The sequence below is a fragment of the Archocentrus centrarchus genome, unplaced genomic scaffold (assembly GCF_007364275.1).
Source record: "Archocentrus centrarchus isolate MPI-CPG fArcCen1 unplaced genomic scaffold, fArcCen1 scaffold_58_ctg1, whole genome shotgun sequence".
NCBI classification, from domain to species: domain Eukaryota; kingdom Metazoa; phylum Chordata; class Actinopteri; order Cichliformes; family Cichlidae; genus Archocentrus; species Archocentrus centrarchus.
Genome location: NW_022060279.1, coordinates 136,353 through 151,129, shown reverse-complemented (window position 1 = coordinate 151,129; position 14,777 = coordinate 136,353). Strand labels below are relative to the sequence as shown.

Below are 14,777 nucleotides of genomic sequence, written 5' to 3'. Positions count from 1 at the left end.
TTCAAGATAGATACTGACAATTACAAATAAAAGTTAAAAAAAAATTTGCATGTGCATCTTCTTGTGTACCTTTGCATCTCTTATGCCGCTTTTCCTTCTTTAGATCTTTTCTTTAAAGTCCCATACTGACCAATCAGATCCTCTTAAAATGCCTTTTTTTTCAGAAAAGACAATAAACTGAACCAAATATTGAAAATATTATGATTTACATAAAAAAAAAAAATTTTGTCAAAAAATAATTTGGGCCATTATTTTAGGAAGGTGACAATATTTTTTTATCTTACCAGGGACCAGGGTACCAAAACAGAATTCTGCAGACAGCAAACATTGACTTCTTTGTCAAAAAGAATCAACTTTCATGTCAGTGGTTGTCAGTGGTTTGGTTTCTGGCCTGTGACCCAGAAACCAAACAGCTGTCTTCAGTCATAGATGCACTGGATTGCCAAAAGTATTCACTCATCTTCCTTCACACACAAATGAACCTGAGTAACATCCATTCTTAATCCATATGATGTGGGCCCACCCTTTGCAGCTATAACAGCTTCAACTCTTCTAGGAAGTCTTTCCACAGGTTTAGGAGTGTTTATGGGAATTTCTGACCATTCTTCCAGAAGCACATCTGTGAGGTCAGACACTGATGTTGGAGAGAAGGCCTGGCTCACAGTCTCCACTCTAATCCATCCCAAAGGTGTTCTATCAGGCTGAGGTCAGGACTGTGTGCAGGCCAGTCAAGTTCTTCCACACCAAACTGGCTCATCCATGTCTTTATGGAGCTGCTTTGTGCACTGGTGTGCAATACCGTTCCCCTGGCAACCACCAAACCCAGACTCCTCCATCAGATTGTCAGATGGAGAAGTGTGATTCATCCCTCCAGAGAACACGTCTCCACTGCTCTAGAGTCTAGTGGCGGCATGCTTTACACCACTGCATCCGACGCTTTGCACTGAGCTTGGTGATGTAAGGCTTGGATGCAGCTGCCATGGAAACCCATTCCATGAAGCTCTCTACACACTGTTCTTGAACTGATCTGAAGGTCACATGAAGGTTGGAGGTCTGTAGCAATTGACTGCAGAAAGTTGGTGACCTCTGTACACTATGACCCTCAGCATCCTCTGACCCCACTCTGTGATTTTACGTGGCCTACCACTTCATGGCTGAGCTGCTGTCATTCCCAATCGCTTCCACTTTTGTTATAATCCCACTAACAGCTGACTGTGGAACACAGGTATCTTCCTATCAGGGTACCATGCTGGAATTCACTGAGCTCCTGAGAGCGACTCATTCTTTCACTAATGATTGTAGAAGCAGTCTGTGTGCCTAGATGCTTGGTTTGATACACCTGTGGCCATGGAAGTGACTGGAACACCTGAACTCAATGATGTGGATGGTGAGTGAATACTTTTGGTAATATCGGGTATGTAAAAGCCACCATTACATTATTTGTTTTGGATTCTTGAGGCTTGCATTCTGAAGCCTCAACGTTAATGTTTTGGCTGCCACCATGTTGAGTTTTTGGATCTCAAAAAAACAAAACAAACCTGACAAGCATGTCTAGTAAGTTGAATTTGTAAACTAATAAAATACTAGAAATTCCCTCATTCAAACGAATCACAAACGTCTTGGATGAGTTGTAACACACAGCAAGTCGTACTGTCTGTTTGTTTGATAGCCATTCAAAATGCTCCAAGAACCACCACCAGTACAAACATGATAGAGCTGTCCACTTCAGTAACTCAAGTTGGCATTGTGAGTTCTGGTAGACAGCAATCAGGTACAGCTATGTTGGCATATTCTATCAGTCAAACCGGCCATGTTCCAAACTGTAATCCTTCTTTGTGTATCAGATCGCTGACTTGTAAAGAAATTAAGTTATTATGAAGGGGAAATTATCCACAGGTCATTTTTTGTAATAGACTGTAAATATGCTTTATAATGCTGTAAAAATGGACATTTAAACATGGGACTCTATAGCTACTGTACAAGTTACAATACAATACCAAAATCCATCCATCCATTCGCTTCCGCACATCCTGTTAAGGGTCGCGGGGGGGGGGGGCTGGAGCCTATCCCAGCTGTCATAGGGCGAGAGGCAGGGTACACCCTGAACAGGTCGCCAGCCTGTTGCAGGGCCAACACAGAGTTACAGACAACCTTTCACACTCACATTCATGCTCTCATTCACACCTATGGGCAATTTAGATTAGCCAATTAACCTAACCCCAGTAAGTGCATGTCTTTTGAATGTGGGAGGAAACCGGAGTACCCGGAGGAAACCCACGCAAGCACGGGGAGAACATGCAAACTCCACACAGAGACGGAGAGGCCTGGGCCAAGGTGGAATCGAACCCAGGCCTTCCAGATGGTATTCTAACTGTGAGGCAGCAGTGCTAACCACTACGCCACCGTGCTGCCCTCAATACCAAAGTGCATCTATTAAAAATCTTGGACCAGTTTGAATCTCGGTGAGCCTTTTTTTTTTTTTTTTAATTGATATGGTAAATAACATCACTGAGGCTCATATGTGCCCTTCAAGATCTACCAAGACCTGTAATTATGTGTTATAGAATTTCTGCTTTCTGGAATTTGTGCCACCTAAAAATTCTACTGCCAGGAAGCTGAGGGCGACCACTGGCAGCAACTGTGTTTTTGGGATTACCATGTTCCAGATCTTCACTGACAGAACCTGCACCTATTTTTGTGAAGTATATTAATAAGTATACTAATTTTTTTGTTAGGTGTTAAAATCTGCTGGCTGGGTTCTTTCTTCTTATGTGGAGTCTGCTGGTTCTCCCTGTGCCTATGTGGGTTCTCCCCAGGTACTCCAGCTTCCTTTTACAGTCCATAGACATGGCTGTGGGTGTGAATGGTTGTCTGTCTCTGTGTGTAAGCCCTGTAACCTGTCCAGGCTGTTCCCTGTGACAGCTGGGATAGGCCCCTTTATAAATAAGGCGATGATGCTTTTTGAATTTAGTGAATTTTTGCGACTTGCCATGACTCTTCATTCAAATCATGCAAAATGTTTATGCAGTGGAAGCTACTTCCTCATCACAGCAAGTAACTCACAAGTTTGATTTGGCAGAGTTTTACATCAGATAGCCTTCCTGATGCAACTTTGAAGGGGATTTGTATCTCCAGCTGAAATCAAACTAGCAACCTTTTGCTGGCCAAGCGAATGTGTTATTAACTACACTAGCTACATTTTTTGCAGTAAGATGACAATTTAACACATAAACACAAAATAAGTCCACAACATATATAATGTGTGGTTTTACCTGCAACTCTTTAGCTAGCTAGCCAGCATTGGTATTGTTATGGTGAAGTATCCTCCTCCTGCTGGCTGAAAATTCTGAGATGATGACCATAGACGTGTAAAGTGTGCTCCAGCTCGCCATCTGTAGAGCACTTTGTGTGGTTGTATTTGATAGTGTGAATAACAGTGAGTTAAAGTGTGCAAGTATGTGTTCTGAGAGGCAGTATAGGTTAGGAGCAGGGCAAAGGGTTGGCATTTAAGTGTGATGGTTAACCTTGGGAAGACATTAATGGCAGAAATATGGCCAAACTTGCCTGTGTATGTGTTCCTTTACCCTTCCCTGCAGAGTGGTGCAGGCAGCAGTCAGTACAGGAGAAACTCTGCAAACCAAGAACAAAGAACCAGTCCCACACTCAGTACTGCTCTTAGCCATTCTTGATAATACACCCACCAAGTCTGAAGCAGACTTGACTCTTTTATGTGGTTCATGACTGCCTCACAGAGGAGCAGTGCACCACCTGTCTCTTTTTGCCCAGCAGAACTACAACTTTCCTGTCAGACAGTGCACACTGGGACCTGGGAGTACTCTGTGTCTTTTGCAGCCTTCTGTAGTCATCAGTTGCCTTTATTAGCAGATCCTGTCAGCTATTTGGAGGGAGTGATTCTTGACTGTTCTGTGTTACACAAGGAAAGAAGAGGCATGTCTGACTCTTCCTCAGCTGACAGTTCAGAATAGTGATTCTACAGCCTACAGGAGAGAGGTCTCCCGCCTGGAGAACTGGTGCCAGGAGAACCACCTCCTGCTCAACGTCAGCAAAACAAAGGAACTGATCGTGGACTTCAGCAGGAAGCAGCAGAGGGACTACCATCCACTTGTCATCAGTGGTGCTGAGGTGGAAAGAGTGGACACTTTCAAATACCTGGGAGTGACCATCTCACAGGACCTGTCCTGGACTCATCACATAAACATCACTGTGAAGAAGGCCAGACAGCGTCTCTACCTCCTCAGGCGGCTGAGAGACTTCAAGCTCCCACTCAAGGTGCTCAGGAACTTTTACACCTGCACCATCGAGAGCATCATGCGTGGGAGCATCACCACCTGGATGGGAAACTGCACCAAGCAGGACTTCATGGCCCTAAAAAGGGTGGTTCGTTCAGCTGAACGGACCATCAGAACCACCCTCCCCAACCTGCAGGACATTTACACCAAGCAGTGCAGGCTGAGGGCCATGAAGATCCTAAAACAGCCCAGCCACCCCGGACACTCTCTCTTCTCCCTGCTCCCATCAGGCCGGCGTTACCGCTGCCTGAGGGCTAAGACTGAAAGTTTGAAGAAGAGTTTTTACCCACAAGCCATCCGTCTGCTCAACTCTGAGCCCTAACTGGACCATTATTGCACAATGTAAATATTATAATTTATAAAAGTGTGTATAGTGTATAGTATATAGAGTATAGTGTATAGTGTGAATTACTTTTTTATTTTTATTCTTCTTATTTATATGTGTGTGTATATATGGTTGCAGGTACAAAATACATTTCACTGTGCATTGTACTGTGTATAACTGTGCATGTGACAAATAAACACTATCTTAATCTTAATCTTAATCTAGAATAGTGATTCTTGACTGTAGAGCTGCAACTATTTTGTTAGGATTTAACAGGTAATAAAGAAGTTCTAACCTAGAAGTGTAGCCAAACTTATGTACATGCCACAAATATTGTTTACTTATTTTTCTGAAATAAAAGCAATAGTGCACTACAATTTAATGTGATTCTGCAGGGGTGAAAAAGATCACAATGTACATTTCACCAGTGACTAAGTTTTAGTATATAGCTGTGTGTTTGTACTTCACTATAATGACTTTGTCAAACACATAAATATAAATCATATTAATGAGCTAATCAAGTTGGAAAAATAAGCGTCTTAAAACCAAACTCCGTGTACTACGAACAAACTGACTCGAATCTGCGGTTTCTAAGAAGCTCAGAAATTTTTGACGTAAATAGTCTATCCTTGGTTTTGGGGGATTGTAGTTTTCTTAGTCTGAAAATTCTTTGGAAGGATATGGGCTCCGTTTTTTGACTACGACTTCATATCCCAGGGGTCACTGCGGGTAGCACGTCGGTTGTGGGGACGCATTAGCTCACGCGGACCGTCTCTGGGAGTGCTGAGTCGAGTATCGTCTGTGGTCCGACAGGAACCGGCTACCGGGTTTCAACTGAGTCGGAGATTAAACAGCACTTCGAGTTGGGACGCTCCCCTCCATTTCCAGGGCTGACGGCGCCATCGGGTTTCGGACGGAGACTTGTGTGGACCAAGAACTGCGCAGCGCAAATCTCACATCGGAAAATCCAACAGCCACGATGGACCCGAGAGACACTGCCCCTGATTCCTGGGAACAAGAGGACGATGTGGAGGCCACGATCGACGGACAACTTGAACCAGCATTCACCACGCTAAATGTGAATGCCAAGCCGTTTGTGCCCAATGTAAACGCCGCCGAATTTGTTCCGGCGTTTGCCATGAAAGCGCCCCCGGGAAATGTCGACTCTACCGGTGAGTTCACGGGCACGTTGGAGCTGTCTTAGCTAACAGCTAACAGTAGCCTGGGTTGTGCTAGCTCACTAGCCGCTTTGCAGACACGCGTTCCGTGAAACGCGCCACCTTTCCGCACTGTGTGGGTTATTAATCCATGTCACGGTACGCTTTACGCTTATTACAGTTAACAGCTTCTCATTTTTAGGCGTTTTTTTTGTCTGGCAGCGCACTGAGCACTTTCATAACTGATTAAAAAGTAATCAGCCCAACCGGCGTTAGCTTGTTTCAGCCTACCGGCGGTAGCTAACTAGCATGTTCGTTAGCCGGTGCGCTTCCACATTTGAGTTCTGTGAACCTGTTTAGCCTCAGGGCCGCAAGAAAGCACTCATTCTGAGCAGCACCTGGGACCGAGTGACAGTTTGACACATTCCAGTCGTGTTTGTGTTCAGCTTAAACTCCTCACTGGGAAGAAATGAGTGGGAACGTGTGTGTGTGCTGTGACGTGGATGTTGTGACGCACTGCTGATGGAGAGGTGAGGCGCGTGTCACTGGAAAGCATGTTAGGCTGGCAGAAGACCCGCACAGATACACCACAGGAAACCATTTATACTTTACACTTGCAGATCCTTTATCCGCCCTGCGCTGCTCATGCACGGAGCAGCTTCACCCGAACAGGCACAGCTGGAAAGTTAAGCTCACGTCACAGGTTCTCGTGTTTTCAGGCGGCCTGCTCCTGATGGGACACAGAGACTCCTGTTGTCTATTTAACATCAGCGTAGAAACTCTGGTGCTCTTCCTTTAAGGTAGTGGAACAGGCACTATTTAGATCATCTTAAACTTTAATGTAACCACTGTTTCTCTTTCAGTTGCTGTTGAAAAGACATCCACCATGGAGGTGTCAGAAGGCACTGGTATGTATGAAGCTTCCCTCTGTGCCATGTGTAACATACATGCTGTTACTTCCTGCCTTATTGTCCTCACATGTGCAAAGGGTGGGTCAGCATCATCATAAACCCTGTGGATTAAGAATGGGGTCAGTCAAGTTCATATGTGTGTGGAGGCAGACGAGTGAACACTTCAGGCAGTGTGTAGTGTATAAGCAGCTGTGTAGGAACAATGTACAGCCATGCTGGGCCCTTAATATGATGTGGGAATCACCAGAGACTCCACAATATCACACTATCACGTAGTGTTGTAGTACTCAAGATTGCTGCTATTATCGCTGCTTGCGCCTGTATCATTTCACCGCAGTTTGCAATCTACCACAGAGCACGGACAGTTTCATTCAGAATGTGCACGTTTGATCTCACTATGGTCATGTGTGCGCTTGATTTTGTGGGCTACAGAAATTAAAATGACAACCGGTATGAACACAAGAAGTAAGAGGGAAAATGAAGATCAAAGGAAACTTTCAGGCTTCCTGTTCAACAAAAAAAAAAAAATCCCAGCATGAAAGGTAAATACCAACCTTCATGTATTTTGATACACAAACTGAAAAATTAATGCAAATTTTAGAGCTGCAACAAATCTTGAAGTAACTCAATTCAATTATTAAAATTCCTCGACACAAATGTATTGACGCAAAGTGCGTACTTGTCGTCTTGCTCGTAATCTGTCTGTGTTTACCTCTGTGCTGCACACAGATGCTGCAGTAGTTTGGTTTGCACCGTAAAGTGTGTTCGCAGCACAAGAAAGGGGAGCGTGTTCTCCCACACTCATATGTAAAGGAGCGGTTCACGAAGCGCGTTCTTATGTGTTTCGCCGGTTCATTGAAACCAGCACCAGTAGTGGCACGAGCACCGGCACCTCGGCGGTGGAAAAGTAGCAACGTGAGCTCACGTGGAGCGAAAGGAGCTCTTGTTCCTGTAACCAACATTAAAACCTTTACTGGGAAACAGCTGGAGGTCCTTCATCAACCACCTGATCAGCAACATGAAACGGCACTCTGGGACACATTAAATGCATGATATATAAATGTAACTTTTCTGGATTATATGCAAAAATTATCACTCTCGATCTAATAAGACCTGATTTAGAGTTCCAATGATCCAAATGAAAAAAATCTCAAACCAGTTAAACTTTATGAAAATTCTTCATAATTATTAAAAAGTATCTATCAGTATCAGCGATACCGGCCCTGTATTTACTTGGCATCGAATCAGTACCAAATCTTGAAGTATTGCACACAACTACATTGCAGCTTTAATCTGTATGAGAGAAACTTGTGGCTTTAGTTCTTACTGTCGATGATTGTTTTGCCATTTTTACACATTTGGCTATGTGGTTTTGAAATAACGCACATTTTTACAAAGATTGTTGTTGGTTTAAAGCAACATAACTATGTATTGTTTATGAAAAACAGTTAAGACTATTGATGATGATGATGATACTTTATTGACCCTCAGCCCAACCGGTCGCGGCAGATGACCCCCCCTCCCTGAGCCTGGTTCTGCTGGAGGTTTCTTCCTGTTAAAAGGGAGTTTTTCCTTTCCACTGTCGCCAAGTGCTGCTCATAGGGGGTCGTTTTGACTGTTGGGTTTTCTCTGTATTATTGTAGGGTCTTTACCCACAATACAAAGCGCCTTGAGGCGACTGTTTGTTGTGATTTGGCGCTATATAAATAAAATTGAATTGAATTGAATTGAATCTCACAATGGGGAAATTACAGTTAACAGAACACCCATCCAAGAAGACAAACAGAACAAACATGGGGAGATAGGTGAACTGTGGCCATGCTGCCCCCCTTCTGGAGGCGCTGCCATTAAAAAGTATTGTGGTGAACTATGAATAATTGTTTTAATTCTGTGATAAATGATGGAAGTCACCCAGGAGTATTAAGTAAAGATGGTTACATTTTTTATTTCAGTGTTTAATATTTAGGTGATTTTATGGGAATGCGGATCTTTCAGATCAGTTTGAGAAGTGATTTTGATCATGTTTCACATTTTATTGTGTCATAGCGTCAGGCACTGGTCTTGGTCTCGACTTGGTCTCGGACCCTAAAAGTCTTGGTCTTGGTCTCGGGTTAGGTGGTCTTGACTACAACACTGCTATCACGATACTTACCTCATGTTATAATATTGCAATTACTTGCAATATTGAGTATTACAATAATGTTTGCACTTTATTAGGTAGACCTTGCTAGTTCTGGGTTGGACCCACTTTTCCTTTCAGAGCTACCTAAGTTCTTTGTGGTATAGCTTGAACAAGGTGCTGGAAACATTCCTCAGAGACCTTGGCCCATATTGACATGACATCACGTCAATATGGACACACAGTTGCTGCAGATTCGTCAGCTCTGTCCATGATGAGAATCTCCCGTTCCACCACATCCCAAAGGTGCACTATTGGACTGCAAGCTGCTGACTGTGAAGGCCATTTGAGTGCAGTCAACTCAGGCTACATTCAAACTGCAGGCTTTAATGCTCAATTCTGATTTTTTTTTTTTTTTTTTTTGAGAAATCCAATTTATTTTATTTTTTTTCTATGTGGTCATTCACATTTCCAAATATATGTGACTCGTATGTGATCTCCTGTGTGAACTGAAAACAACCTAAAAGCATTCCACATGCGCAGTAGAGGACGCAATAACTTCACACGTAGCGAGCGTGCTCAGTGTTTGCAGAAGTAAACATGGATCAGGATGCAGAATAGTGACGTTTGTCGACAGCCAGGCCGGATGTAGGCGACCTGGTCGTACAGAAACAGGTCACATTTGAAAAGATCAGATACGCATTGGATTTAGGAACCCATATCCAAGTGGCCCGGGTCGCATTTGTAAAAAAAAAAATTTGGGTCACTTCAGGCTGCAGTGTGAACGTAGCCTCAGTGTCATGTTCAAGAAACCAGTTTGAGCTTTGTGACATGGTGTTATCCTGGTGCACCATTAGACCACCAGCAGCAGTCTGGAATTGTTGTGACTGTCTTCTGCTGTTGTCATGTGTTCTCATACTCAGTTGCAGCAAGTGGTTAGAAGCAGTCTGTCCATTCTCCTCTGGCATCAACACAGCATTTTCTCCCAGAGAGTTTGTGAAATATTCAGACCACTCTGTGTGGCACAACAGCTGCACCACCTTCAGTCACTTACATCACCTTTCTTCCTTATTTGGCTGCTCAGTTTGAACTTCAGCAGGTCTTGTTGATCACATCTGCATGCCTAAATGGTCTGAGTTGCTGCCATATGTGATTGATACTTGTGTTCATGAGCAGCTGAACAAGTAAAAACGTACAGTGCAATTTATTACCTCTTTTTTTTTTTTTTCATCTGCAAATTACATCCCCAAAGGTAAACTTTGTCAGGATCTGTTTTAGCTAATAAAGTTCCTCTCACTTTAGTTGTTTTTGTGTACTTCTGTGCTATTACAGTTTGCAGTCACCTTTCCTCTGACAAAGAAAGCTGTTGTAGTCCCACATGAATCCACACATCCCACATTAATGCTGCTCTTTCACCTGTGCTCAAACTTTCCTCAACTTCTCTATGGAACCTGGGTACGGCTGTCTGTGTGGTTTTTATACCTGAAGACGGTGATGGTTTGCATTATTTTCTTGGTTCCCTCTGAATTGGGAAGTAGCTTTGTCAGGCTAAGTGTGTCCAGTTTTGTTTGAGCTGATGTAATGTTAGCTTTGCCATCCTCTCAGGATGGTGATGCAAGACATGAGCCCTTATGTTTGTAGTATTCTCAGTGTGCCTGACTTCTCTTGTTTTTGTGGATTGTCCTATTCTTAGAATAAAAGTGAATGCTGGAACAGTTGGATGTTAACAGCTGATTTCTAACAGCATCAGTACAAGTGTGGTCACTGTGTGCAAAATGACTGGCTTGTTGTGTGTTGGTCTTATAGTGCTTTCCAGATGAAGTCCAAATTTCCAAGTTCCCAGTTGAAATTTTCAACTGGAATGTGCCCTAGAATTAATTTCCAAATCAGAAAGCCAGAGCAGTCCCACCAACCCCAAGTCAACAATCCAAGATGGCGGCAGTGAACATAAGCAGTAGTAAAACTCTTAATTTGTGCTGCCACTGTTGTGTATTTATGTGTTGCTAAATAAGGTGTGCAGAGGACTGGGCAGACTTTATCCATGAATGTGCTACAGCTGTGTGTTTAGGCACAAAAACCATAGTGTGCTGTAGGGCTGCAACGATTCATCGAGTAACTCGAATAATTCCATTATATAAAAAATAAAATCCTCAACACAAATTTGCTGCTTCCATGCTTCGTTTAAACTCTGCAGCGCTCAGGTATCTCCGTGTAAATGGAGCGTTTCTCCGTAGCTGTCGTCTTTTTCTTCTTGTGGGTTTAATGGCGGTTGACAAACCAGCTTAGAGCTGCATTACCGCCACCTACTGGACTGGAGTGGGTATCAGTCGTTTAAAAAAAACCTTAGATTTTAAAAAACTCTGTCACTGCGACAGATTCCCTTTGACACTTAAAGTAGATCATCGCTGACATGTTTTTCCACCTCCACCACTCTCTACAGTGTTTGTGTGTTGTGCTCGCTGTGCTGAGAATTTCAGGTGTTATTTTCTTTCTCTACTTCAGCTTCCAGTTTAACCATGGTTTACTAGCGAGTGCCGCCCCTTCCCCCATCATTAATCCCTGATCAGTGACTAAATACAGACCTGCAGTAGATACGTATTTAGGATAATGCTTGTGAATACAAAGCATTACAACATTGCGCTCTTGCAGCCCCCAGTTTTTCAGCATAAACATTGATAATACAACAGAAGCAGTCAGCTGTTCTACGTGCAGTCAGTCTGCGAGCTCAGACGGCGAGCTCAGATGGAAAGAAGCTTCCGAAAGAAGCTTTTTCGCCCCTGTAACCACCATTAAACCTTTACTGGGAAACAGCTGGAGGTCCTTCATCAACCATCTGATCAATAAGTGAAGAAAAGAGAACTTTGTAGCTGCTCCATCCACCCTGTTTGTTTAACACAGAGAAAAACTGCAGTACGGAAGTGAAAATATGTAGATGAACTGTTAATACAACAAAAGTATTTCTTATGATTACTTGAGTAATCGATAGAATAATCAATAGAATACTCGATTACTAAAATAATCAATAGCTGCAGCCCTAGTGTGCTGTATTGATAGTGATGCATGAAGAAGTTTTCCCTTGCTTTTCCAACTGCTGGTACGCACTCAGCTCAGAGAAAACTAGAATGCAGTGTTACATAGAGCCCAGCATGCAGCTTTGCAGTCCATCCTTCATGTTGTAGCTAGTTACTGCCACCAGGGGCCAGTGTTAAAATATGTAGAACAACCGGTCTTCAGGCTGCTCTTGCATGCTTCCCTGTTCAGGCCCACTTTGCAGATGCCAGCATTTGACCTAAACACATCCATGTCGAGCTGCATGCTGTTGGTTTTTTTGGAGGACTGCACATAAACGTGTCAGTCAGCCAAACACCTACGATAACTGTACACACCCATGAATCCCGAAGGAGTCATAAGGCTTTTTGACTGTGCACACACAGGGCCACTTTCTGTGCCACATGCTGTAAAAACATAATGAAGGCAGAGTTTTTAAAATCTTTATCTGCAGTGTCTAATGCAAAGCTTTTTCAGTATTTAGACATTTGGACTGTACTCAAATGTACTGTAAATGAGAACATCTCCCATTACACTGATTCCCATTGTTTATTCATAGAGCACTAACACCTTTGCTTAATTTTAGGGATGTTCCTTGCAACTGATTGACTTGTCATTAAACAGGGAGAAAAAACTGCCAGATGGTGATGTCAGTTTTATCAGATGATGAGTGTCAGGGTCTGTCTGTGTGCTTGCTTGTTTTTTGTTACTTGACTCGTCCACAGAGAATTTACATTAGTGCACCAATTACATGTTCACCCCCGGCAGCAGACTTCAAAGAGGAATAACAGGAATGTCTACTTAAAGGAGTCTAATCAAGGTGTTAGGCAGGCATGTTGGACCCTCATGCTCACTGCTTGATGATAAAATCTACACCATGTGGTTGTGGAAACGTTAACCCAGGCTCATGGCTCACCTTCATCGTGGTTGAGCATAAAGGGGGTGGGTTGGGTATAAAAGGTGGCATTGTGCACAATGCTTGGTGCTGGTTTTGTCTGGCAAAGTGTGTCATAACACACAACACCGCATCTGGGACACCTCACAGCGTTCCCAGTGTAACATTTAAATGTCTTAATTCTTGCACAGCATCCCTACTTCTGTGAGGGGGACACACATGGACATATTCAGGTTTTTGGTATTTCCAGCAGATAGACTTTGGCTGGGCAGGCCATTCAGATGTATGTATCAACAATGCATAAGTATGTTTGACAACTTGTATTAGCATTATTTTATTCATTTTTAAGTCTGTGTGTCACGAAACTTAAAAATGGTATTTAACAAGTGTAGCGAGTTGGAATTGTGAAAGGCGGTAGACAGCAAACATCAGACACACTTCAGGTCTTTTCCTGGAAATTGCAGCTAGCTTCCTGGTGACATGATGCAGGTTATGAAAGCCAGCATGTGTGATTCATAATGGAGCAAATGTAGCCTTTCATGTCTCTCAGTCAAAAAGATATTATCACTATAATCAGCTAATATGACACAGTCACCTGTGTGTGTCCAGCATAGGTAGTGTTTGTAAATCCCTGGTGCTCATGTTCATCTGAAACACGACCGCTATCAGTGACTGTGCTGCGTACCATCATTCAGCTCTGAGCAGAAGTGACCTTCACTGGGACTCTTCTAATGTAAACAGGCAGGACACCTTTTTTATTAAGAGATTAAGTAGCTGAAAACTGCATAAACAGAAACATCAAAAGCCTCATAGGCAAATTTGTGCTTTGAGACTTTTAAAATTTTCCAGAGGCCAGTCCAGCTTTATAAAACTGTGACTTTGGCATTTAAGCATGAATCAAGATCTTTTCTCAAATTTATTTTCCCCTTCTCTCTTTTACTTTGGCAACACGACAGTGATGAGTGTAGTTTACAGTAAACAAGGTCTTCTCAGGCAAACTGCTCAGAAAATACTTTGAGTGACACATGCTGGAGAAAGTAAAGGGGCGGAAGTCTGGGTGTTGGAATGAGTTTTACTATTGGGGGGGACACATATCTGAAACCTGACAGATAGGCTAAGAGGGAGGAAATAAAAGCATGAATAACCATCTCCAGTTCAGTCTGTGACACAAATGGTCTCAATTTAAAGATGTTCCTTAAATGATAACAAATGAAGAACTGATATTGATCATGTGTCTATCACTATATTGTTACTGATTTATTGCCCAGCCTTAAGATGTATACGTTATATATCTCATACACTGTCAACTCATTTTACAGCATCATCTTGAACCCTATACCACCCTCTCCTCTCCCTGTCTCCTTTGTGCTGCATTGCTGCTCCTAAACATATAAAATGGTTTCAGAGATGAGGCGCAGCTTCTGAACCTAAAGGTGGCTCATTTTATACTAAACAAGAAAAAATCCAATTATTGGTCACTATGGAGAAGTATTTCACCATAAAAATGTAAACATAACCTAACCCGTCCACTTATAAGTACTGTGGAAATAATGAAAACATTATTGAAAATTTATCTTGGGTAAAAAAAAATAAATCTGACATCAGTCCTCACCTGTTCTTTCTGGATCTGTTATAATTTATATGGTTTTTAAAGCTGACCTCACACCCTGAAGCTCCACCTGGCTCTCCTGTTTCTTCCCTGAACAGTTCTTCTCATGATCAGATTGTTTCGTTTTATATTTAAAAAGTAATAGCAGGCTAATACATATATCACTAAACTAATTTAAGACCTCGTCGGGGCTCCTTCAGCCTCTCCACCTTTCTTTGCTTCAACTGAGTCATTACTCTAAGTACTACCATTCTCCTGATAAGATATCATTACACATATCTAATATACTGTCATACATGTTGATAAATTATGATCAGGTGTTGTCCTTGTGTTGTGGGACTGTTACTCACACTGACATTACTCTGTTAAAAAAAACAAAGTGAGTCCTGCTGCTGTTTCAGCC

The 14,777-nt window shown here is 42.7% G+C and overlaps 1 protein-coding gene across 2 annotated transcripts in view; it reads left to right on the top strand.

Moving 5' to 3' along the window:
• The first annotated feature begins 5,333 nt into the window (after positions 1-5,333).
• Positions 5,334-14,777, top strand: part of gspt1l (G1 to S phase transition 1, like) — a 35,509-nt gene continuing 26,065 nt past the window's right edge. The window contains exons 1-2 of one of the 2 annotated variants that reach the window (XM_030725541.1): positions 5,334-5,807; positions 6,656-6,700. In XM_030725541.1, the coding sequence (XP_030581401.1) occupies positions 5,615-5,807; positions 6,656-6,700 (238 nt within the window). In that variant the 5' untranslated portion in view covers positions 5,334-5,614. Of the gene's footprint in view, positions 5,808-5,853; positions 5,952-6,655; positions 6,701-14,777 lie in introns of those variants that run through there. The other variant, XM_030725542.1, reaches the window with a different exon arrangement.